Below are 23217 nucleotides of genomic sequence, written 5' to 3'. Positions count from 1 at the left end.
ATCCGAGGAAGCAGTGTGCGTTATTTCCGGAACTCTGCCTCTCAGAGTCCTCGCTGAGGAAAGACGGAACCTTTATCATCGTAAAAGGTCAACTACACTAAGCGCTGAAGAGCTCAGAACTGAAGAACGGCAAAACAGCTTCGACCGATGGCAGCTCCAGTGGGACGCTGCAGAAAAAGGAAGATGGACGTATCGTCTTATACCGAGGATCGACGACTGGCTGAACCGGAGTCATGGAGAGGTTAACTACTACCTTACGCAGATGTTGTCAGGACACGGCTGCTTCCGAGCCTATCTTCACCGCTTTAAGCACGACGATTCTCCGGAGTGCCCATCCTGCCCAGGTGTCGCTGAAGACGTGGAGCACGTGATCTTTGCATGTCCTCGTTTTAACCAACAGCGCGATGAATTAGAGAAGATTCTAAAAAGAGAATTCAACCGGAGACAATAGTAGAAGAAATGCTGTCATCAGAAGCTGTCTGGAACGCCACGAGCACCTTTGCCACTGAAGTGCTTACAGAGTTGCGGTCCATCGAGAGAAAAAGAGCAGAAAACAGAAACTAGAAGGGAGATAGAAATAAAAAACATCTTAGCCACCAGAAGGAAGAGCGGCAGCTAATTCCTCCCCCCGCGAAGAAATGCCTTACGGCGGTACCATGGGGGATCAGAGGATAGAAGAGAAAGGGGTTTAGGGTTTAGTGGGTAGGGGCGTTAGTGTCGAGTTAGTATGACGCTGCGTCGAGTCGCCACATATCCAGGCCAAACAGCTATGCCTAGAATCCGTAAAAAGGATTCCCCCCCTTAAAAAAAAAAAACACATACACACACACACACACACACACACACACACACACACACACACACACACACACACACACACACACACACACACACACACATACAGACACCGTGACAACCTCGCGGGGATAGTCAGGGAAGCTTCCTGTGACCTTCAAACGTCGAGATCTGATGAAAACTCGATTTTTGCAAAACGGGGTGAAAACAATAACTTCCCGATTTTTGAAAATCTTCAATTTTCTTAGCGGGAAGTTAAAAATACTGGCTTCAGTATTAAATGAAAAATATCCATTAAATGAATTTTTTCATATTTAAATACGATATATTCTGAACCATCAACCGATGATTGGTACACACAAAAAACAAATTTCTTGCGTCAAGAAAATTTTAAGGAAGACGAAAGTTATTTTAGAGCAAGAAGAAATTTTTTTGGCTCAAGAAACTTTGACTTCATTCAAGAAATTTTCAATTTCCCTTAATATATTCTTGAGCCAAGAAAATTTACACTCCAGTCAAAAATTTTTATTTCAGTGTATTAGTATATAATATTTTTTTTTTTCTGCACAAAATTTATTCGTCAATAAAGATTTTTAAATAGATAAGTACATTTATTTGAAAAAAATTTCTATGAACAAATTGTGAGTAATGAGACATTTATCTAAGTAAATTACATCAATGATTTTAATCAACGGAATAAGTCACCTTTGTTTCATTCAAAAATTCTTTAGAAATAATTTCTATTTTATCAAAAGAATCTTTATCATTTACATCAATATATTGCGACAAATTATAGTGCTTGAATAAGTATGTGAGATTTGCGTGAATAGCTTCTTTTTGACGTCGTGAACATTTCATGCAATTGTCTAATAAAGCATCGTTTAGAACTTCTGCATAAAAATATTTACAAATTAATATTAATTAATTAATAAAAAAAAAAAAAAAAAAAACAAAATAACAAGACTTACGATGTAAAACTTTTCCTTCAATTGAACAAGGTCCTTTATTCAATAAGCACAAAAGTTCATCTGAAAAAACTTGATCATTTTCTAAAAGTAATGTTACGTCAACAACACCTTCGTAAATTTTATCGTAATGATTATTTCTCTTGAAATAATTTGCTTCTGGATCATATTTATCCGTTAAAGCTTCATAATATTCTGGACGATTTCTCCTTGATAAGCAATAATAAGTTATAAATATATTTATATTAAATGATCAACTGAAGAAAATTTCTTTAAATATTTACCTCATAGTTTCCATAAAAGTATCCAATGCGTTTTTTAAACTGTTACGACATTTGTTGCAATTATCTTCAATCATTTGTGGTAAAAGTTCTGAAAAAATAAAAATTTATGCAAAGGAAATTTTTTAAGGATGTATAGGCGATTTTTGGGAATTTCTCGTGAGTTTGCTATGAAATATATATTTATGAAAGTTGTTAGGTATGATTAATAAAGTCTTAAATTACAAAATAAAAGAATTTTTTTAGATTTTTTTCAACAAAAGTTTTCAAGATTTGGGAAAAAAAATTTTGGATCAACATTCTCAAGGTGTCTAAATAAAATTGATTTCTTCTTTATTTTTCAAATTAAAAAAACTTTTTTTCAAAAAAAAAGTTACTGTTAGAAAAATTTTTATTTCTTTAACTTGGAAAAATTAATTTCTTGTCACAAGAAAGCCCATATTCTTCAAAAAAATTTCTTCTTTTAGTGTAATTCTGAAAAAAACGCGTTTTAAGTTTTTTTAAATCAAAAATCATAAAAATCTTTTCAAAATTTAATCTGCAAGCCTTTGCCCGAACCAGTTAACACATTCCTGGGAATACTTAGTTACATATACATTCAAAAAATGTAAAAAAAAAATCGAATTTTTAAAAGTGACCAACTAGACTACACTCAATTTTTACCTAGAACTTACTTTTGAAATATTTCATTTCCGGTGTACATGGAATTTTATCAATCAGACACATATACAGAAATTCAGAATATCTTGTAGTATTTAACAGCAATGAAAAATCAATTTTTTCGAATTTAATAATTGGATACGCATCTTTTTTTTTAATATCTTCAGCGTTTGGACTTTTTACCATTATTACAATATAGAATACAATAAATAAATATGAGTACAACATTTTGTCTTGAAATGTCCAATCGAAGCATTGTGGCTCTTTTTTATACACCCCAAATTTTTTATTATAAGTATCGATAATTATAACTTTCCATATTTTATGACGACAAATAAATTAATCGAAATATAAAAATAGTCGACGACAAAGGCATATGGTCTAAAAATACATATTATTTTTCAACTGCAACGGAAACTTCGATAGAGCTCATCTATTATTGAAAGATCTAAGTAAAAGTAATTTTTTTATATAAAGCTTATAGTTAGATAGGTTTAATGAGCCTCAATTGCAGGTTGATTACCTTTCAAATAATATTATATTTTAATATACACACTTAGATACTGTAATTAATATTTTAATAAATCGTATTTTATTAGAATTATTCACATCTAAGTACATGCGTATGATGTAAAGTGTGGTGTTAGATAATATCGACGCGGCGAAAATGAATTTTTTGTTTATTATTATTATTATTATTATTATTATTATTTATTTATTTAATTGGCCATGAAGTCGAAACTCCTTGCGGCCATCCAAAATTGATACAAAAAATCTTAATATAATATATAAAGTAGTGTGTTAAGTAGTATATATAAAGTAGTATATATAATGTAGTATGTTAAACACTCAGTCACTCAATCACTCAATCATCACTAAATTCTAATACAATGAATACATATTATCTATCAAATTGTAAAAAATATTCATAACAAGCAGTTCGAAACTCCATAAACGTTGGTAACGTCGTACAATCAGCTGGTAATTGATTCCAGATTTTAACCGCAGATATCAAGAATGATTTTTCATACTTCGCTGAATGATAAACCAGTAACTCAAGATAGTCTTGACGAATATCTCCTCGGCGTAGGCGAGGCTCAAGAATTTCTAAGTCTCGCCTAATTAGAGGCCTTCGATTAAGATACAATGCTTTATAAATAAGACACGATAAGAAAAATTTACGCCTAGAAATAAGTGTCAGCCAACGAAGCTCAGTATAATATTGAGTAACATGTTCATACTTTGATATTTTAAAAATGTATCGTACACTGATAGAAAAACAATCTTGATTCAAGAAACTTTTCTTCTTCAAAACTTGAACTCTTGAAACTAGATATAGATATATTTCTTTCAAGAATTTTTGTCTCTTGGTTCAAGATAGGCGATAACATTGATTCAAGATGTTACCGACTTGTGTTAAGAATGGCTTTTTTTTGAGTCATTAATCAATTTACTTATTTCCAAGAAACAAGTTTTTTTTGGTACAACAATTAAAGACTATTTAGTTTTTGAAATATACTTTGATGAATTATTTTAAGTTTTTTAAACGATAATGTTATTTTGATTGAAAAACTTAAATGTATCGATTGAAGATAATATAGCTCTTAAGCCAAGAAAATCTAAATCAAGACAAGAAATTCTTAAAGCAAAATAATCATTTGTCTTCCAAAATAAATTCTTAGATCAAGAAAATCTCTCTTGAGTCAACATAAATTTTCTTTCAGTGTACACAAGCATTTAATTTTCTCTGAAGTCTAGTCTGTTGTTGACCTGTAATATCAGTATAAATAGCCGCTTAGTTTAAGATACTTACGCAGAACAAAAATAAATTAACTTGAATAAAGAAAATCAGTTTAAAGAGCCTGATCGTCTTGATTTGAGTGAAAAAATTACTAAACTAAGAAATTTTTTTAGTTTAAGTAAATTTTACTTGATTCGAGAATTTTTGGTCTTGGTTCTCAGTAAAACTCTTATTTATCTTAAAATTATTTTCTTAGCTCAAGAATTTTTTTTTTTTTGACTCAAGTTAATTTTTTTTCTTTAATTTATAATACACTTATTCATTTATTTGGTTAGCAAATAAATGATAGCTTGTTCCCATGTTGTGCCCTTTATCATGGAATTTGTGTTCAATTTATCAGAAAAGCTGCAATAAACTGTCATCAGTTGAATTGTTTTGCGATTGAAATGTTCTTCGGTTGAACTGTCCTCCGGTTCAAAGTTCGTCCGGTTGAAATGTCGTCGCTTGACTAGTCGCGGTACCCATTCATTTATGAGCTATCTTGAATTATAGAAATAATTAAGACTATCTTTCACAGGATCATTTTTGTAATAATAGATTTTCACATCCTCTCCATGAGAAATAATCCTTTGCTGTGAGTCGTTAGCCATGAATAATGCACTGATAGAAGGATTTGTTTATAGTTAAAAATATTTGTTAATATTTAACAAATCATTTATTAGAGACCACTTTTTAGTCCTTAACAAATATTTCTTAGTATTTAAAAAGATTTATTAATATTTAATAAATGAATATCTGATTTATTAAATACAAACAAATCATTTTAAATACTAAGAAATATTTGTTTGATACTAAAAAATGGTCTCTAATAAATGATTTGTTAACTATTAACAAATATTTTTTTAATACAAATAAATCCTTCTATCAGTGTGGATATTTTGAACGGTCTATTATTTTATTTTTTAAAATCAAAGTAGCTTTGAAAGAAAATACAAATTCTCTAATATTTCCTTTTATCTTCTAGGTTCGTGAATCAGTGTTGATGTACTTAAATTTTATTTACGTTTTGTAAATTATTTTGAATCTCTATTTTAAAAGATTTTTAAATAAAAAATTTTAAGGAGCTATAACTACAAGCGTATATTGTTGTGCAAGCAAAAAAAAAATTTGAAAATTTTTTTCCATGGTCTATAAACTTTGAAAAAGTTTCATTCACATCAACAATTGCATAGAGCCGACAGTATATTTATCCAGCTCCAATTTTCGTTTTATTTTTTCTTTGCATTAGTTTTTTGCGGAGATATTTGATGACTTGCAACCATTTTCTACTTAGATAAATCATATTAAAAATCACTCGCAAGGTTAAAACTTTTTTTTAATTGGGAAAAGTAGTTTTTTAAATTGTTTGCAATGTTTTTAGCTTTTACGCTGACTATAATAGTTCAATAGTTTCATCGAATAAAATAATTTATTTTTATAAAAATCTGTTGAATTCGAAAAAAAAAAAATTAAATTAAATACTATAATTACCAAAATTAACATTAATAATATGTAAAATGTTTTTGATATCAATGTACCGATTAATTTATTTTGGTTAATTGGTAAATTCAATACATTTTGAAAAAAAAATTTTAATTATAGTTATTTGATACCATTATTCAAAGAATTCATTTATTAAAAATTTATTGGGTTTTTCAGTGTCAAATGACTTTTTAGTATAAGATAAGCAATCAAAGCTATTATGAAATTATGGGTATTTTTGTTGTTAAAACTATTTTGCACGTCGACCATAAAGATTTACATAATTTATATTTTTTTATTGAGAGAATACAAAAAATTTCTTCAATAGGTTTTCAATCGCTCACGTTATATTTTTTTTAAAAAGTAATTAAAAATTTTCATTTAAATGTTCTGTTAGCTAAGAAATTATTATCAATTATTATCCAGTCAATTTCAATTGATAAATAAAACGCAAATGATTATAAATTACTATTAACATCATATTATATTGATTAATAACAATAATAACAATAACACTTCTTCATTAGATGTAAAAATTCTATAATTTTATTGACTTTCCACCTTACTCAAGTCATATTCAAAGATCGTGTCATATTGTTCATCAGAAACCTCACAATCAACTATTGTTTCATAATAAGTATTCATATTTTCAAAAACTCCAAGCTCAGCTAATAAAACGTCAAATATCTTGTGACCTAAGCTACAATTAGAAAAGTTAACTTCAAGCGCAGGCGGATAATAACTATTATTTTTTTTAAATGTTCTACACTCCGGTTTGTTTTTGTCTACAACCATTGCGACTGCATACGTTGTATCATCAGGCTTAAAATATAACGTTGCAAAATCAGACGAGCATTTGTAGGTGAATCTTCTTGCTTCCTGTAGAAATAAATGTTTAAAAAGTATTAAAAATTCGTCTTTAACCCTTCGTAGGTAGCGTGTCTTTTCCGAACTAAGTCGGTCGCATGGTGAGCGCTCCGCCGCCGTGTTAAAACGTACGCGCTGTTGCCAAATGTAAACTAATAGTATTTCCTTGTGAGACAAAAATATTTTTTCAATGTTTTATTATTAGATATAATTATATTTTTATATAAAATTTTTATTCTGTTATTTTTATTTTTATCACACGTGACATTATTAAATTTAACATCTAGGACCAGATTATAAAACTATAATTAAATTCAATCTTTGGTTAAAATTTATCACATGTAATAATTAATTCTTATTAAAAAAAAAAATAATTAAAAAAATTGGCATTTATTGTTTTTTTTTTTTAATTTGTTACCTGAAAATTTTTTTGTTTTTTTTTTTTTTTAATTTAAATAATTACTAATATATAAAGCCAGACATCTGTTAATTTTAGTATGATATATTATGAAATAATTTACTTATCAATTGTATTTTTATTATTGTTTTTATATAAATAATATTGAATATCCGGGTAAAAAAATTTATATATAATTGGGTATAATTATATATGAAAATGGCCGGCATAATTATACATAATCATGTATAATTATATCCAATTATATATAATTATATGCGATTATATATAATTATATTAATTTTTTTTCTTTTAATTATATTGAAACCAATGCGGTTCGGAGTATGATGTAGTAATCAGAAACTATTTTATTTGATAAAAATTCCGGGTGTCCGCTGGGTTCGAACTCGACTCCTCCTCTGCAGTATTCTTGTACGTATCTTCCTACGTATTGAACAATTTTGGTACAGTTTTGCAACCTTGAGGCTTAAGCGTAACAATAGCGATTCCGATACAAAATTAACAATTTTTGATTTTTTTAGCTAAACTACCGGGTTTTCCAAAAATTTTTATTTTAATTATCCCTGACCTATAGCGAACAAAACAAAAAAAAATTTTTTTAATCGGTCCACCCGTTTTTGAGTTTTAGCGAGACTAACGCTCAGCAATTTATTTTTATATATATAGATAAATAGATGTGAGAAAAAATTCGGATAGTTCGGACTAGGATTTAAACCCGGAACCTCCCGATGACATGTTGGCTGCACTTTAATTTTTAATTTTTCGATTTTTTAATATTTATGATTTTTTTTCAAATGTTTTTTTTTTTTTTTTTTTTTTTTTATAAACCATCTTTAAACCATAACGTACAAAACAAAAAAAAATGGTCAAATTCGGTCAAGCCGTATTTAAGATTTAGCGATACTAACACGTAGCAATTCATTTTTATAAATATAGATATAGATTTTATACGGCGCAATTTTCTTAATTTTTTCTTTCATAAGAACATAATTTTATAATTTTATTCCATAATTTTATATAATTATATATATTTATAAGCAATTATACAACCATAACTAAAATACAATGGCTGCGTTCAGGTTTACTAAGTTCTGAGCAGGGCTAACTTTATCTACCAAAAAATCAATTTTAGATATACTTAAATAAATATACCTTCCATTGTTTTATTATAGATTTAAAAAAAAAATAATATAGTTACTTTAAGTTGCTGTTACAAGAAATGCTAAGATCTGCCAAGAACTTAGTAAACTTGAACGCAGCCAATGTAGGACTATGTATAATTATATATAATTTTATATAAATGGTTAAACACGAGAAAAACGTTGTATGAAATTATATAAAATTATACAAAATGACCTAGAAAATTACGTAGAATTATATATAATTATGTATGATTATATATACTCTTACATAATTATACAAAAAATAGCTAAAACTTTCTATAGAAATATGTAGAATTGCACATAATTTTGCATAATTATATGAAATTTTATATTATAATATATAATTTTGCGTTGTTATACATAATGATACAAAAATAATCTAAACTATTATATAAAACAATATATAACTACATGATTATGCATAATTCTGCATAATTATATATAAATATACAAAATTAAGGAAAAAATATATCCAGAATTATATACAATTATATATAACTCTGAATAATTATACATGAATCATATCTAATTATATAGAATTATAAATGAATCATATATAATTATATATGAATCATGTATAATTATATATGATTCATATATAATTATATATAATTGCACATAATATTTTTTACCCGGGATACGAGTGTAATTATGACATTATTTTAAACAAATTACATAAGTTATAATCCGAACAAAAACAGTTTCACTGTAAAAATCACGCCAAGTCCACGTTCATAAGACTATTAGGAAAAAAAAATGTTTTTTTCTTTACAAAAAGATACAAAATTAAAAAATCCAAGTAACCGATATGATTGTTTATGATTTTCGGAAATTAAAAAAAATCTTATTGTAAATTTAAAAATTAAAAAAAAATTTTAGAACGTATTTAGTGTGCGTGGTTGCAAAATATTTTACTTTTAATGAAATTCGTAAAATCTATTTACTAGGACTTTAAAAAAATTGAAATACACAATGACGCACACCAAGTACGTTCTAAAATTTTTTTTTTAATTTTTAAATTTACAATAAGATTTTTTTTAATTTCCGAAAATCATAAACAATCATATCGGTTACTTGGATTTTTTTATTTTTTTATTTTGTATCTTTTTGTAAAGGAAAAAAATTTTTTTTTTCTAATCGTCTTATGAACGTGGACTTGGCGTGATTTTTTTTTACAGTGAAACTGTTTTTGTTCGGATTTTAGTATTTTTTGTAATTATAATGAAAATTTACAATTGGTACCAACTAAAATATCGCGTTGGCAGCATTTTTTACTGCAAACTATCCCCTTGAAGCTACAGTTTATGTAGATATAATTCCAGTGCACCCTGGCGGCCGTAAACTGTGAATTACTTTTTTTAACCGTAGTTGCGTATCTATAGGAGGATTACTACACATTTTTATTTTATCTAGTCTGTGGAGCTGACCTTTCTCCATAAAAAAAAAGTCAGGATCGAAATTTGTGAGCGAGCTATAGTATGTGCTGATAAAATTTAATAATTTCAAGTAAATAAATTGTTACAAGTGGACATAATTAATTAATACGGTGAAATAAATTATGAATTACTGTTATGATAAACAAATTGGGTAAAAAAAGTACCGTAGAATTAAATAAAATTTCGTAACCTCAAAAAACCGTTCTGCTTACAGTAAACATAGTCGGTAGTCTGGCGCTCCGTTTACAACGGATTTGAACGGAACTTGGCGCCAGATTCTACCGAATCTGTGGATATAAACATTAAAAACTAACCTCAACCGTTACTTTATTTTTGTACCTCACATGCGTTAAAACAGACTGAAATAATGGCGGTAACGACATTTGGCAACAGAGCAGTTAAAAAATCTCCCGGAGGCTCACTCGCACCGGGCGGCATAGCGCTGCCCGATTCCGAAAATTACTTTTTTAAATCACTTTGTACATATTTTTATGCTTATCAATAACGTCAGAATTTTCAAAAAGGTTAAAGAATGCACTTAATTTTTTCAAAATAATTAATGAACTGAATTTCGAGAAAAAAAAATGCAAAAAAGGCGGCGCCGCGCTCATTATGTGACCTACGAAGGGTTAATTAAATAAATAGTACTTACGGGTTTAACAGTTGAATCTTCCAGATACAAAGCGTCAGAGTACGCAAAAAGAAGCGCTAATGCGAGTAAAGTTCTTTCAATATAGATTTTCATTTTATATTTAAAAAAGATTCAAGTATAAGTCTCGAAAATTAGTGATTTAAAAACTAAAAATAATTAATTAGACGATGTCTTTTATATTTATTCTGTTATATACACAGTCTTATCGCTCTTTTGTAGATTACTCACGGAAATTTTCACTTAATCTATCAGTTTTATAACAAAGTAAAGGATGCCTGGAAGGAATACAGGCCACTCAGTAAACACATTTATAGTCATGACGTCAATATTATGTCTCAATGACATTTATGACGTCAATATGACATACCTGTGATATCTATATCATGATAATGATGTTATTATGACGTAAAAGTGATGTAAGTGATGCAAAAATTGTACCTCAGAAAAAATATTTAAAAAGAAATTTCTCAAAAATAAAAAGATGGCAATTTTGAAATTAATTATAGTGTTGTAGACTTATTACAAAGTTTGAAACACTAGTTATATGTTGATACTTGATGAAAAAATCCTGAAATATGCTGGGCTCGAACTTGGGTCCTCACGTATCGGAGTCTGGAACGCTGCTCACTTGTCCAAGTAACGATACATGTCACGTAGTAAATAACTTATGTGATAAGCCTTACATGACGAAAAATGCTTATTTCATAATTTTTTCTGAGATTAAATGGATTTTAAGAGCTGGAATTGTATAAAATTCAAGTCTAATAATTTATACAATTTCATAAAATTTCATTAAACTCATGAAATTTTATAAAGTTCTATAAAACTTTGTAAAAACTCTTATAAAAGGCTCGCTAGTGAAACTTGCGGTAATGAATAGGCAATTTATAAATTTTCATAAAAATTGATTGAATTTTACACTTTGAAAAATTTTCGTCTAAAAGCGAACACAGAGAACTTTCACAGAGTGAAATTTTTTCAGAGTAAACGATGTATCCGTGTCATTTGAATATTTTTTAATACTTATTGATTTCTCAAGACTCGATTTAGTGATATTTTATCCGAGGATATTTTGTCCCGGGGATATTAATGCACGTAACCGGTAAAATTATATAAGTTAAAAAAAAAATAATAAATTAAATGATGGAACTATAAATTTTTACCTTTAATTCATAAAAAAAATATAAATAAAATGAACTATAATTAAAGTTAATTAGTTGACGCACAAAATAGCTTTAACAAAAAAAAAGGCCATTCGGCAGCCGAAATGGGAGTAGATTTTTTAAATAAAGAAAATTGATTTTTAATAAAATAATATAATAACATCAATAATGTATAACTTATTTATGAATTAAAAACAAAATTCAATAATAAATTTAAAACTATTTAGAACAAATTTTGGAAAAAAAATTAACTTTTGAAGAAAAAGTTTCTCAAAGAATTGCAAAGATTATAAAATTTGAATTATAAATGACTAAATTTTAAATAACTGCTTAGGAACAACAATTTGCAAATCAATCAGATGTTTGAAACCGGATAAAATTTTAATTGAAGAAAACAATATATAGAACTAATTTGTGACATATTTACTGACGAATTACCTGAAAACATTACACGAAAGACTAATCATTATCGTAATTATTGAATTTACATTATGATTAAGCTATGATGCAGACAATAATTCTAAAACGGCTGCAACAGTAAAACTGTTTCATTAAACGAATTCTAAAAGGAGTAATATTGAGGCTATTTCCACTTCTGAGTAGTGGAAATTGAAGCTTATTAAAAGAGCTTTACGATGCATTTTACCGAATTTTGATATCTTGTCTCGATCAGTAATTATATCAAGTTGAAGTAGTAAAAACATCAATTTTTACGATTTTCAAAATTTCAAAATCCTGTCATTTCCAAATTACTCGCCCGATTAAGCTCTTCTTCGAACTTAACCTTGGTCTTGATCGATAGATAAAGCATGTTGAGTTTGAGAAGAATTGGTTATAAATTGAAAACGCTATCGTGCTGACAAGCCGCGTTATATCGTATAAATATATATATATATATATATATATATATATATATAGCATATATATATATATATATATATATATATATATATATATATATATATATATATATAAATACATACATATATAAACTTTTGAACTATATACATTTTCTGACTCAGCTCGACAAACTGAGTCAGAAAACGACTAAATTTTTTCAAAGTTGCGCCATGAGGACGGCTGTAATAGTTAGATTTTTATAAAATCTACTAAAAACCAAGAAGTCTGATAAAACCCATCGTTTCCCAGCAGCTTCTAATTTGGCATTAGAAAATACAAAAAATTATTTAATTAATGAATTCGTTAATTAATCTTGTAAAATAACCAGTAACATTCTGGATTTTCAAGTGAATCATTTTTATAATTTTTAATTCCAAGTTGGCCTCGTTAGGGTCTTAATATATCTTAGGTGGGCCTGTTGCTCAGCTCTCCCGTTAATTTAAGGATTTTTATCGGATTTAAGTAAATCAAAGAAATCAAGTCCAATTAATGAGATATATTCAAAAAACTTCAAGAAAATAGATGGAATTAGTCTAACTTCGGACACATGCCCGGGGTCGAAGATGTTCATCGGTTGACTGTTCTGGATTTTCGTTCCGTGGACAAAAAAATTATAATAATTAATAAAATAAATAAATTTTATTCGATCATCACCAATGATGCAGTAATAATTTTAAGAATTAAAATTAAAAAATAATTAATTTTTAGTTATTAATTTTTCCGGGTTAACTTTACCAATTGAGAGTGCAGCAAAATTAAAATATTTTTATGTATTTATATTAATTTTAGTAATTGTAATATTTCATCTGAATTTTTTTAAAAATCAAATTAATTTTTACAAAAATCAATCATTTTATCCGATAAAAATATTTTATTACTGTAGTCAGGGTAAGACTTTGAATATAGGGACGATATTTTCCAACTACACTATTAATAATTTTCTTAAACTATATAGTGTATGTTAAATTATTTATACATTTATATCAATAATTCTAAATTCATTTAATGATAGTATATGAGATTATAATGGCAATAATGTGGCAATGAAATATAACTAAGTACTGTTTCGAGGCCACTAGTAGGCCGAAATGTACTTTAAAAATAAAAATAATTTTCTGGTGATTTTTGAAAGGCTGCACTTGACAAGGGGAACATGGTTAAAACATAAAATATATCCACGAGAAATTGCTTAAAAAAAAAAAAATAAAAAAAAATTGACATTGTTGTTTGACACTTGCAAATTTATTCTAATTAAAAAAGTAAAATGTTCTCAAAAAATCAATTATCTTAAAATTTATAATTTAAAAATTAAATTTATTGTCTTATTAAATTAATTTTTTTTTATCTAACTAAAATAAAATTGCAAGTGCCGATAACTGGGTTTTTTTTTTTTTTATCTTAATCAGACTATTAGATCTATGTAATAGTTTAGTTAAAATTAATTATTCTAACCCGTTATCACCTTTTCGGTCATTATCATGCTCGTGTTCGGATAGTGAGGTCGATAGCATGATAATGACCGAAACGGTGATAGCGGGCTAGAATAATTATAAAATCACGGTTGAGAAAAATAATAAAGTTAAAATTAATTTTTCTAGTCTATTTTTTGCTCTTTAAAATTTTCAGAAAAATATTAAAAATTGACAAAACTTTTTTTTCTTGTTTGTGTGATAAAAAGCTTCTTAAAATTTGTAATATAAGAATTTAAAAAATTTATTTATTATTACCAGGATACAAAATTAGTATATACATACAAAATATGCACCTATAGAGGTGTTATAAAAAACACCTGTACATAGACCTGGAGAAAAAAAACTTATCAATAAAAAGACTTAATATTAATATATAAAGTATCATTTTAAAATGAAAAAAGAAAAACAAGAGAACATATTATAATAACAAAGATGTAATCATGAAATTAGATATCAATTGATGCTATCCACTGAAATACTTTTTTACACGCTTTATATTAGCTTCACTTGTATGTCAGTTTGTTTGTTTGTCAGTTTGTCAGTATGTCAGTAACTCTCCGTGGGTAATCTGCGCGCCTGCGGCCTTCCTTGGTTCTGGTAGCCGTTTCTCAGGCTCCCTCTCCGAAATCGAACTCTGATTCCCCGTATTTATAATATTTATAAATAATTAATTTTTTATTAGCTTCACTTGTATGTCAGTATGTCAGTATGTCAGTATGTAACTCTCCGTGGGTAATTTGCGCGCCTGAATATTTTTGATAATCAACAAATAATAGTTTAAAAAAACTAAAAAATCACGCTTTTATAAATAAACCAAACTAAAAAGTAAAAAATAAATAATAGTTTAAAAAAACTAAATACACGCTTTTTATAGAAAACCAAACTAAAAATAGAAAATAAATTTAAATTAAGAATAGTGTTAAAAATTTCAATAAATATAAATTAATAATAGTGTAAATAAAAAAATGTATTTTATTTTAAAAAGCGTGGGGTGCTTTTTAAGATATTATCAAAATGATAATCACTCTACTCATATCTGTCAATAAAATATTTATAACTATTGACACCATGCACCCCACGCTTTTTTTAAAATAAAATACATTTTTTTTATTTACACTATTATTAATTTATATTTATTGAAATTTTTAACACTATTCTTAAATTAAATTTATTTTCTATTTTTTAGTTTGGTTTTCTATAAATAGCGTGTTTTTAGTTTTTTTAAACTATTATTTATTTTAGTCTAAGATCTTTACAATAATTTGTAGAATTAGTATAAAATTCAAGTCCATCAATGCTAAATTCATGAACACAGGAGTGAAAAAAAAGATACTTTGGATAGTTGACATAGTAATTCCTAAAGTTATTTATTTTTTGAATTTATAAGAAACCACTCGGAATATCCACTTCTCATACCATCCGACTTATTGCCTGGAAGGTGAACGATCATCGATGATTGAGTTCTCGACAATCGTCAAGACCTCAATCTTCCTCACGCTCAGAGAAGAGGATTATACCTCGTCATCGTGGCTGTATCGACTCCACAATTGAGTAGAGAGGATGTGAAGATATACTACAGAAATGATCCTGTGAAGTATGATCTTAATTATTCTCAATTTTAAAATAGCTTATAATATGTATATTACAAGTATCTTAAGCCGAACAAAAAACCTTCACTTTCGCCACCTACATTACCTTACACAAAACTCTGCGTATTTTATGAGTGCGTTGAAATTTAAATTATAGTTTACACGTTCAAGTACTTTATTCTATTTCTCAACCAGTATAACTATGATCAATTTAAACATTGTTAATATCAATTAATGTAATACAACTTTTTTCTTAAAAAAATTTTTTTTTTATAAAATAAATTACTATAATTAATTCAATTAAAAAAAAAATTATATGTATGAAAATTAACGAATAAAGACTTGGATAGTAAAATATAATTTATTATACTTATATAAATATAATTTATAGATATAAAAATCTAAAATAATTATATTTTTATTGAAATTCATTGAATTATTATTGATAGTATCTCAAGATTATTAAAATTAAAAAATATTCTATTTTGCTTTTTATTAAAAATATTTTATGACGGAAAACCTAAAGCAAAATTAATTACAATTACTAATTTAAAAAATTTTTTTTAATGAATCTATTTTTTTCCCCAAATATTAGGATATTAATAAATTATTAATTTTTCTTTTTATATCGCATAAGTAATTATTTATCTTCTCAAATGTTAATTTTCTACTAACTTACACACTATAACCTTTGAGAAATTTTTTTCTATTGACAACTATTAATTTAATAAGCGCCCAATTGCCGTCTATACTTGTAACCTTAGAGACTTTTTGGGAAATTCAAGGCCACATATTATAACTTTTTTTTTAATAACATTAAGTTAAATATTATATAATATATAATGAAAATAAATATCATCATATCCATAAAATGATAAATTTATTAAATAAACTATGATCCATAACAATTATGTAAAAACAGTAAAAAAATATACATAATAAAACAAAACACCGAAATAAATAATTATCTTACATTATTGTGACCCTTTTCATTAAAGATTTATGTAAATAAAGTTATATAAATTACGACGGTGATACCCATCCACCAAACGATTTTTCTAGTTCTTGTGCTACGGCGATGCATAAGTGGTCATTATAAGGAGCAGCAACAACCTAATTGTTAAAAATTACGTTCATAAGAATATTTATTTTTTAATCAACAACCAATAAAATAAAAATTATTCACCTGTACTCCAACAGGCAAACCGTCATCACCCAAGCCAAGTGGTATTTGACAAGTGGGTAATTTCAAAACATTGAACAAGGCCCAGTAACTAAAGTTATAAGGTCTAAAAAAATATGAATAATGATAGCTGGCTGCAAAAGGAGATGAAGGAAATAAAAGTACTCCGTCGTCACCAAGTTTATCCTAAAAAAATAAACATTAAATTTATTAATTAATATAATAGTTAATAGTATAGAACCTGTTAAAAAAAGAAGCAGTTATTTTTCAAAATTTTTTCGAAGTAAATTTCCGAGAAGATAATTTTACATTTTTAATACTAAGGTAAAAGAACCAGTTATTGATACTGGCCTGGTTGTTTGACACTTGCAATTTTATTCTAATTAAAAAAATAAAATGTTTTTAAAAAAACAATTAACTTGAAATTAATAATTCAAAAATTATTTTTATTAATTTATTAGAGGTGATTTGTTTTTTTTTAATTAAAATAAAATTGCAAGTGTCAATAACTAGGCCAGTGTCAATAACTGGGTCTTTTACCTTATGTCTAATAATAGTATATTACACACCTGTGGCAAGAAAATGAGAAATGTCTCAGAACACATATATGTTGCCCGAGGCGAAGCCGAGGTCGACATATATGTGATCTGAGATATTTATTATTTTCTCCTGCCATAGGTTTGTATACTATTTTTCTGTCCGACAGAGGCGGAAAGCGGCAATTTCGTTTAGCGCAGCGGGCCGAAAGTTGCCACTTTCCGCCTGGAGGGCAGAAAAATTTTTCCATTTTTATAAATTACAATTGGTAATAATGATAAATGGACGTCATGTAATTTTACAAACAGCTATGTTAAGATTCAGAAGACGGTTTTAATTAAAAATCTCATTTTATCTAGTAAAATTTCGCAAATGTGTATTAGAATTAATATCAGAAAAATTTTGTTAAAATTACAATAAAATTTTTTAATTTTGTGAGTTTAGTCAACGAAAGTTAAATTTTTTTTTTTTTTATAAAATTTAGTATTTTATTTTAACGTATTTTTTGTCTTTTAGGGTAGTTGTCATGGTACAATATTGTCAAAAAATTAGAGATTATACGCGCCGCAAAATTATATGAGCTTATAGCTAAGTAATCCATAATTTTTACGCAAGAGTGTACCCGTGGAGACGCAACCCATACAATTGTTTCTGTCAGACTCCGTAGATGTATAATTTTTCATAAATTGTTGAACTTTAATTCGTTATTTATAAATAATTAGACGGTCAAAAATTTTTTTTTAATTTTTTTTTAAACTCACAACAAATACATTAAAAAACTGTCAGTTTTTTGAAAATTTCTGACAGTTAGTTTTCTTTTATAACTAAGAAACTGGTACAGAACTTCAGAGAGCGTATGCAATCAATGTTAAATATCCAATTTTTAATTGAATTGATCTCGGGTTATAGGTGGTCAATCGATTTAAAATTTTTAGGGTAATTGTATCATCATGTACTTAATAAGTATACAAAAATTAATAATTTTCTGACGGTGTGCCTTAACCACGATAACTACCTTAATTAAAAATTTCATTTTATCTACTAAAATTTCGCAAATGTGTATTAGAATTAATATCAGAAAGATTTTATTAAAATTACAATAAAATTCTACAATTAAATTAATTTAATTTAAATTTGATTTTAATTAAATTCTAATGAAATGTTAATACTTTTTTTTTTCTTTATTTTTATTTTCTCTTTTCACCTAAAACTGAATTTAATTGATGTAAATCTGATGTATAAAGCCGATTGGCATTTGAATAAATAAATAAATAAATAAAATTGTTTAATTTCTTAAGTTTAGTCAATAAAAAATAGATTTTTTTTTTATAAAATCCCGTATTTTATTTTAACGTGTTTTCGTCTTTTAATTTCACCATTATGTTGTTAAATATATAATAAACTAATTTTTTAAGCATTTGCATACAAAGATTAGTTAGCTTCATAAATAGATTTTGAACTTACGAGGCAATATCGTAAAATTACCATGCATAAATAATTAATTTTTTATATAGGCTCGATATTTAATTTAAAAATATGCTTGTATACTAAAAAGTTACTAAATTTACGAAAATTTTAAACAGTAAGTATACTTGCTGTATTTAGTAATATTTAAATCAACTTACCAATAAATACTCTTTCATGCTGTTCGTTACACTCTCTGCCCATGCTTTACTATCTTTAGGGAAGAAATCTTCATCAATAAGTTTGAGAATAGCTGCTAAAGTGAGATTTGATTTATTGGTAACAAGATTAATAATTTCAGCGGTGGCACTTGTTCTGGATTTACGGTTCATGATGTCTGATTTAAAATCAGCTTGCTCTTGACTCATCCAATAACGCCACAATCTAAAACTATATTCTGAACCGGGAAGTTTTATTTTTTGTGCGGATCCAGTCAAATCTTTAAAATGTGTGACTGCCTTATTAAATGCGGTACGCATGTTTTCGGTGAGTTTGCTTACGCGAAGATCACCCAACGATTCTTGGTAGAATATTTTCAACTGCTTGACATCCACAGGAGTGTCCAATTTTTTTATCAAATCAGTATTTTTGGTCATTATCTTCAATAGTGGTAGTAAATCTTTTGCGTGCTTACAAATTGGGCCTGCTTCAGCCATTGAATCAGTGAAATCGACTGATCTCAAGCCGATACCTTTTAGAGGTGTTGCTTCTGTTTGGTAAAATTTATTAATTCAAGTTTAAGTATTTATAAAGGTTTTTTCAAAAGAAATAAATATTTACTTGCGCTAGGCTTCAAACCAAATACACCATTGAAAAAAGCAGGCATCCTTATTGAACCTCCAATATCTGAGCCAAGGGCGAAGGGAACACCACATGCTGCTGTAATCGCTGCATCTCCTCCACTACTTCCACCGACAGTACGAGTTGTATTGTAAGGATTATTTGTTTGTCCATAGATCATATTTCTAGATTCGACCCATAAATTAAGTTCAGGAATGTTAGTTTTAGCAACAACAATTGCACCGGCATTTTTGACGTAACCAACAACTGTAGCATCCTCCGTCGACAGATATCCTTTTCTGGCCATCATACCCACAGAATGAAGTAAACCTAACCGATTTTTTAACAGGGGGTAATATAAACAATAATAATAAAAAAAATAACGCGTTACTAAAGCCACAAGGGCGTATAAAAATTTTTTTTCTCCAATCTTGGGAATGTATAAGAATAAAAATTTGGTTAAAAAAGGTAAAAAAAAATTATTTTTCGATTTATGACTTTTTGGCTTTAAGAAAAAAAATTTGGTAATTATTTACAAGTGGGGTCAATCCATGCTGGGCCATGTTAATTTTTTTATTGATCAAATTGATCAATTTTTTTTTTAATTGTTCATTTTGTTATGTACTTTTCAACAAAAAAAAAAATTTATCAAAAACATCAAAAAAAGATAAAATAGAAATTTTATCCAAAAACATGAAAGCCAATTTTTTTCCAACTTTTAAAGGCAAAGAAGCTATCGAAATCTTTATTTTTTCCTTTCACGACATTTTTTTTTCATAAATGCGCCGTAAAAACAACCAGAATAAAAAAAAAAAGTTAAAAAATGTTAATTTTTCACCTAGTTATGGTCCAAAATGGGGCTTAGCCCACTTGTAAATAATTACCAAAAATCTTTTTAATCAAAAGGTGTATATGAATAAATGATCAAAATAGTTTCTAAGGGCTTCAAAACGTCTAGATCTTTCGAAAAATTAATTTTTGGAAATTTAATTGAAAACACTATCACATTCTAATTTTTTTAAATTTTCAATTTTTCGTATTTTGTGGAAATTCATTGAAAAAATTGAAAATAAAATTTCTAATGTCTCGATAAAAAAATTGAAAATAAAAAAAATTTGGCTGTGATAGTGTTTTCAATTAAATTTCTAAAAATCAATTTTCCATAAGATCTCGACGTTTTGAGGTCTTTAGAAGCTATTTTGACCATTTATTCATGTATGCTTCTTGGCTTTAAAATTTTTTTTTCTTAAAACGAAAAAGGGCGTAAGGTAAAAGCTCCAATATATGATCATGTACCAGTATATGATCACTCCGTGTATTTGTATACCTATATTTGTGAATATAGATATACAAATACATGGAGTGATCATATACTGGTACGTGATCATCTATTGGGGCTTTTACCTTAGATAAAAGCCCCAATAGATGATCACGTACCAGTATATGATCACTCCATGTATTTTTATACCTATATTTGTGAATATAGATATACAAATACATAGAGTGATCATATACTGGTACGTGATCATCTATTGGGGCTTTTACCTTACGCCTTTTTAGTTTTGCAAAGCCAAAAGGATGTATATTTTAAGATATACCTTTTTGGCATTAGCAACGCGATATGATTTTGATAAAAAACAAAAAAATTCTTGAATGAAGTACAATTTAAATGGAATATAATTTATTTTCTCAACAATTTTTTTTTTGCCTTATATTTTAAAAAATGACAATAATAATTTCAAAGAACTAAAAATTATGAAAATTACCAGACTACTTTAAATATTGATGAAAAAATTATTACAAAAAAATAAAAAGAAAAATTCTACATTTACTTTAAGATTTGAAAAACTAAAAGTGCGATTTTTTATAAATATTTTTTTGGTCCTAATTTAATTAAATTTTAGAAAGTTTTTAAATGTCTGTTGATTTGAGGGTCATAAAAAATCTAGCTTACCTTGAACCTCATTGCTTTCTTTAGTTGTGAAAGGCACACCAAAAAATGGTTTTTCTGATTTAAGTTTTTCAATATCAATATCACTTGCTAGAATTTTATCGAAATTTTTTGCTTCTTCAATTGCTTGCTCATATCTTTCGTCGACGATTACGTTTAATAAACTATTAACTTCCTTACATCTTTTGATAAATGTGGTGACAACTAATTCAGAGGAAATTTTCTTTTTTCTAATTAAATTAAAATAAAAATTATTATTTATATGAATTAATAAAAAATAATAATAACGATAACAATACAAACCTTATTTTATCAGCTAAATCTACAGCACTTTCCAGCAATAATTTGTCACTAATTGGAGGAACTTTTTTGTCTTTTCCATGGTAATAGCATCCAAAAATAAAATCAACAATACTATCGAGTAAACAATGAAATTGCACTATCAAACAACTTAAAAATGAAACCAATAATTTTTTCAATTTTTTTGGAGTTGTATTTGTATCATCCTGTAAAAAATTTTACTATCAGTAGTGATTAGATATAGAAGTACTTGAATAAATATTAAAATTTATTATAACTACCTCCTTCAAAATAGACGTACACATTTCTGTCAAAATTATTTTTTTTATTTTTCAAAGTGATTGTAACCTCATAAAAACTTTTATTCTCAAAAAAAATTTTAATCTATCACTATTTTAACAATTACCAAAAATCATCAGCTTCTTAGAGTTTCAATAATTTCAAATTACGTACAATGATGTAGCAAATATAATAAAATATCAGCGGGCGTAATTATTTAGATGAAGTAATTGATGATTAGTGTGTGTGTGTATGCGTAAGTCGTAAAGTTTTAAGTGTTAAAATTTTTTACAGTAATTTTAGTTTTGAATTCCGACACCAGATGACAACACTGATTTTTTATTTGCCTCGAGCTCTGAGTTTATAAACTTTTAGGTTATTGTAAAAAATATAAAATAATAATAATAATAATAAAAATAAATAATAATAATAAAAATACTTCAATTACTAAATTTATTATGCATTAATAAATTATTTTAGTAATTATATCACAGGTTAGTCAATTTTTTAATTCAAATTATTAATGACATTCAAGTTAGCTGTCACTTGACCAATTTTTAATTTTATTTGACAAATTAATTCTAATAAATTATTAAAACATTGCATTGTTCATTTTTTTTAAATTTCTACATGTCAAAATTTTTGCTATAATTTATTTGATAATAAAAGTTCTAAAAATTATTAAATATTTACTAAATTAATTTTCATAAATTATTATTTTCTGTAAGCATTTATGATTCTGATTTTACAGACATCTAAAAATTTTTTAGATTTCTATAACAATTAAATTAGGTATAAGAGAAAAAATTCAGCAAAAAAATTCCACACGTTGAAATTCAAAAAAATTATCAGTGCAAATTTTAACAAATATTTTTTCTATAATAATTTTGTATGAAAAAAAATTGACATGTAAAAAATTATTTAAATTCTGAGCGATTGTTAAAAATATTTTTTTACTCAAAATTTTTATTGATTCAAAAAAATAAAAAATTGTCAAATGTTTACTAATTTTCGTATTGATAATATTGTTATAAAAATTCCAAAAATTTTTAGATCTTTACTAATATCAGTGTCATAAATAATTATAAATAAAAATGACA

At 26.7% G+C, this 23217-nt stretch overlaps 3 protein-coding genes and 1 non-coding gene across 4 annotated transcripts; all 4 read right to left on the bottom strand.

Annotated features, from left to right (window-relative positions):
* Nucleotides 1-1417: 1417 nt before the first annotated feature.
* Nucleotides 1418-2129, bottom strand: LOC123264148. Its single transcript, XM_044727294.1, has 3 exons — nucleotides 2045-2129; nucleotides 1764-1969; nucleotides 1418-1685 (listed from the first exon to the last, which is right to left on the bottom strand). The coding sequence occupies exons 1-3, from the start codon at nucleotides 2116-2118 to the stop codon at nucleotides 1480-1482; spliced, it is 486 nt and encodes a 161-aa protein (XP_044583229.1). The 5' UTR covers nucleotides 2119-2129; the 3' UTR covers nucleotides 1418-1479.
* A 4358-nt stretch (nucleotides 2130-6487) lies between these two features.
* On the bottom strand, nucleotides 6488-10749 carry LOC123263878. Its single transcript, XM_044726908.1, has 2 exons — nucleotides 10500-10749; nucleotides 6488-6842 (listed from the first exon to the last, which is right to left on the bottom strand). The coding sequence occupies exons 1-2, from the start codon at nucleotides 10590-10592 to the stop codon at nucleotides 6510-6512; spliced, it is 426 nt and encodes a 141-aa protein (XP_044582843.1). The 5' UTR covers nucleotides 10593-10749; the 3' UTR covers nucleotides 6488-6509.
* A 4674-nt stretch (nucleotides 10750-15423) lies between these two features.
* Nucleotides 15424-15638, bottom strand: LOC123264488. Its single transcript, XR_006509354.1, has one exon. It is a non-coding gene; the product is annotated as a small nucleolar RNA U3 (small nucleolar RNA).
* An 848-nt stretch (nucleotides 15639-16486) lies between these two features.
* On the bottom strand, nucleotides 16487-22383 carry LOC123263183 (fatty-acid amide hydrolase 2-like). The gene is made up of 7 exons (XM_044725737.1): nucleotides 22120-22383; nucleotides 21842-22044; nucleotides 21542-21768; nucleotides 19588-19917; nucleotides 18969-19516; nucleotides 16810-16992; nucleotides 16487-16736 (listed from the first exon to the last, which is right to left on the bottom strand). The coding sequence occupies exons 1-7, from the start codon at nucleotides 22141-22143 to the stop codon at nucleotides 16647-16649; spliced, it is 1605 nt and encodes a 534-aa protein (XP_044581672.1). The 5' UTR covers nucleotides 22144-22383; the 3' UTR covers nucleotides 16487-16646.
* Between the last annotated feature and the right edge of the window lie 834 nt (nucleotides 22384-23217).

The sequence above is a fragment of the Cotesia glomerata genome, linkage group LG4 (genome assembly GCF_020080835.1).
Source record: "Cotesia glomerata isolate CgM1 linkage group LG4, MPM_Cglom_v2.3, whole genome shotgun sequence".
In the NCBI taxonomy this organism is placed as follows: domain Eukaryota; kingdom Metazoa; phylum Arthropoda; class Insecta; order Hymenoptera; family Braconidae; genus Cotesia; species Cotesia glomerata.
This window is presented reverse-complemented; position numbering and strand designations above follow the sequence as displayed.

Coding starts and splice junctions, on each gene's coding strand:
- LOC123264148 (XM_044727294.1), bottom strand. CDS start 2,118: ATGATTGAAGATAATTGCAACAAATGTCGTAACAGTTTAAAAAACGCA. Junction 1,970..2,044: donor ACTTTTATGGAAACTATGAG/GTAAATATTTAA, acceptor TTGCTTATCAAG/GAGAAATCGTCCAGAATATT. Junction 1,686..1,763: donor TGAAGGAAAAGTTTTACATC/GTAAGTCTTGTT, acceptor ATTTTTATGCAG/AAGTTCTAAACGATGCTTTA.
- LOC123263878 (XM_044726908.1), bottom strand. CDS start 10,592: ATGAAAATCTATATTGAAAGAACTTTACTCGCATTAGCGCTTCTTTTT. Junction 6,843..10,499: donor AAGATTCAACTGTTAAACCC/GTAAGTACTATT, acceptor TTATTTCTACAG/GAAGCAAGAAGATTCACCTA.
- LOC123263183 (XM_044725737.1), bottom strand. CDS start 22,143: ATGTGTACGTCTATTTTGAAGGAG. Junction 21,769..21,841: donor GATTTAGCTGATAAAATAAG/GTTTGTATTGTT, acceptor TAATTTAATTAG/AAAAAAGAAAATTTCCTCTG. Junction 19,918..21,541: donor AGAAAGCAATGAGGTTCAAG/GTAAGCTAGATT, acceptor AAAATCGGTTAG/GTTTACTTCATTCTGTGGGT.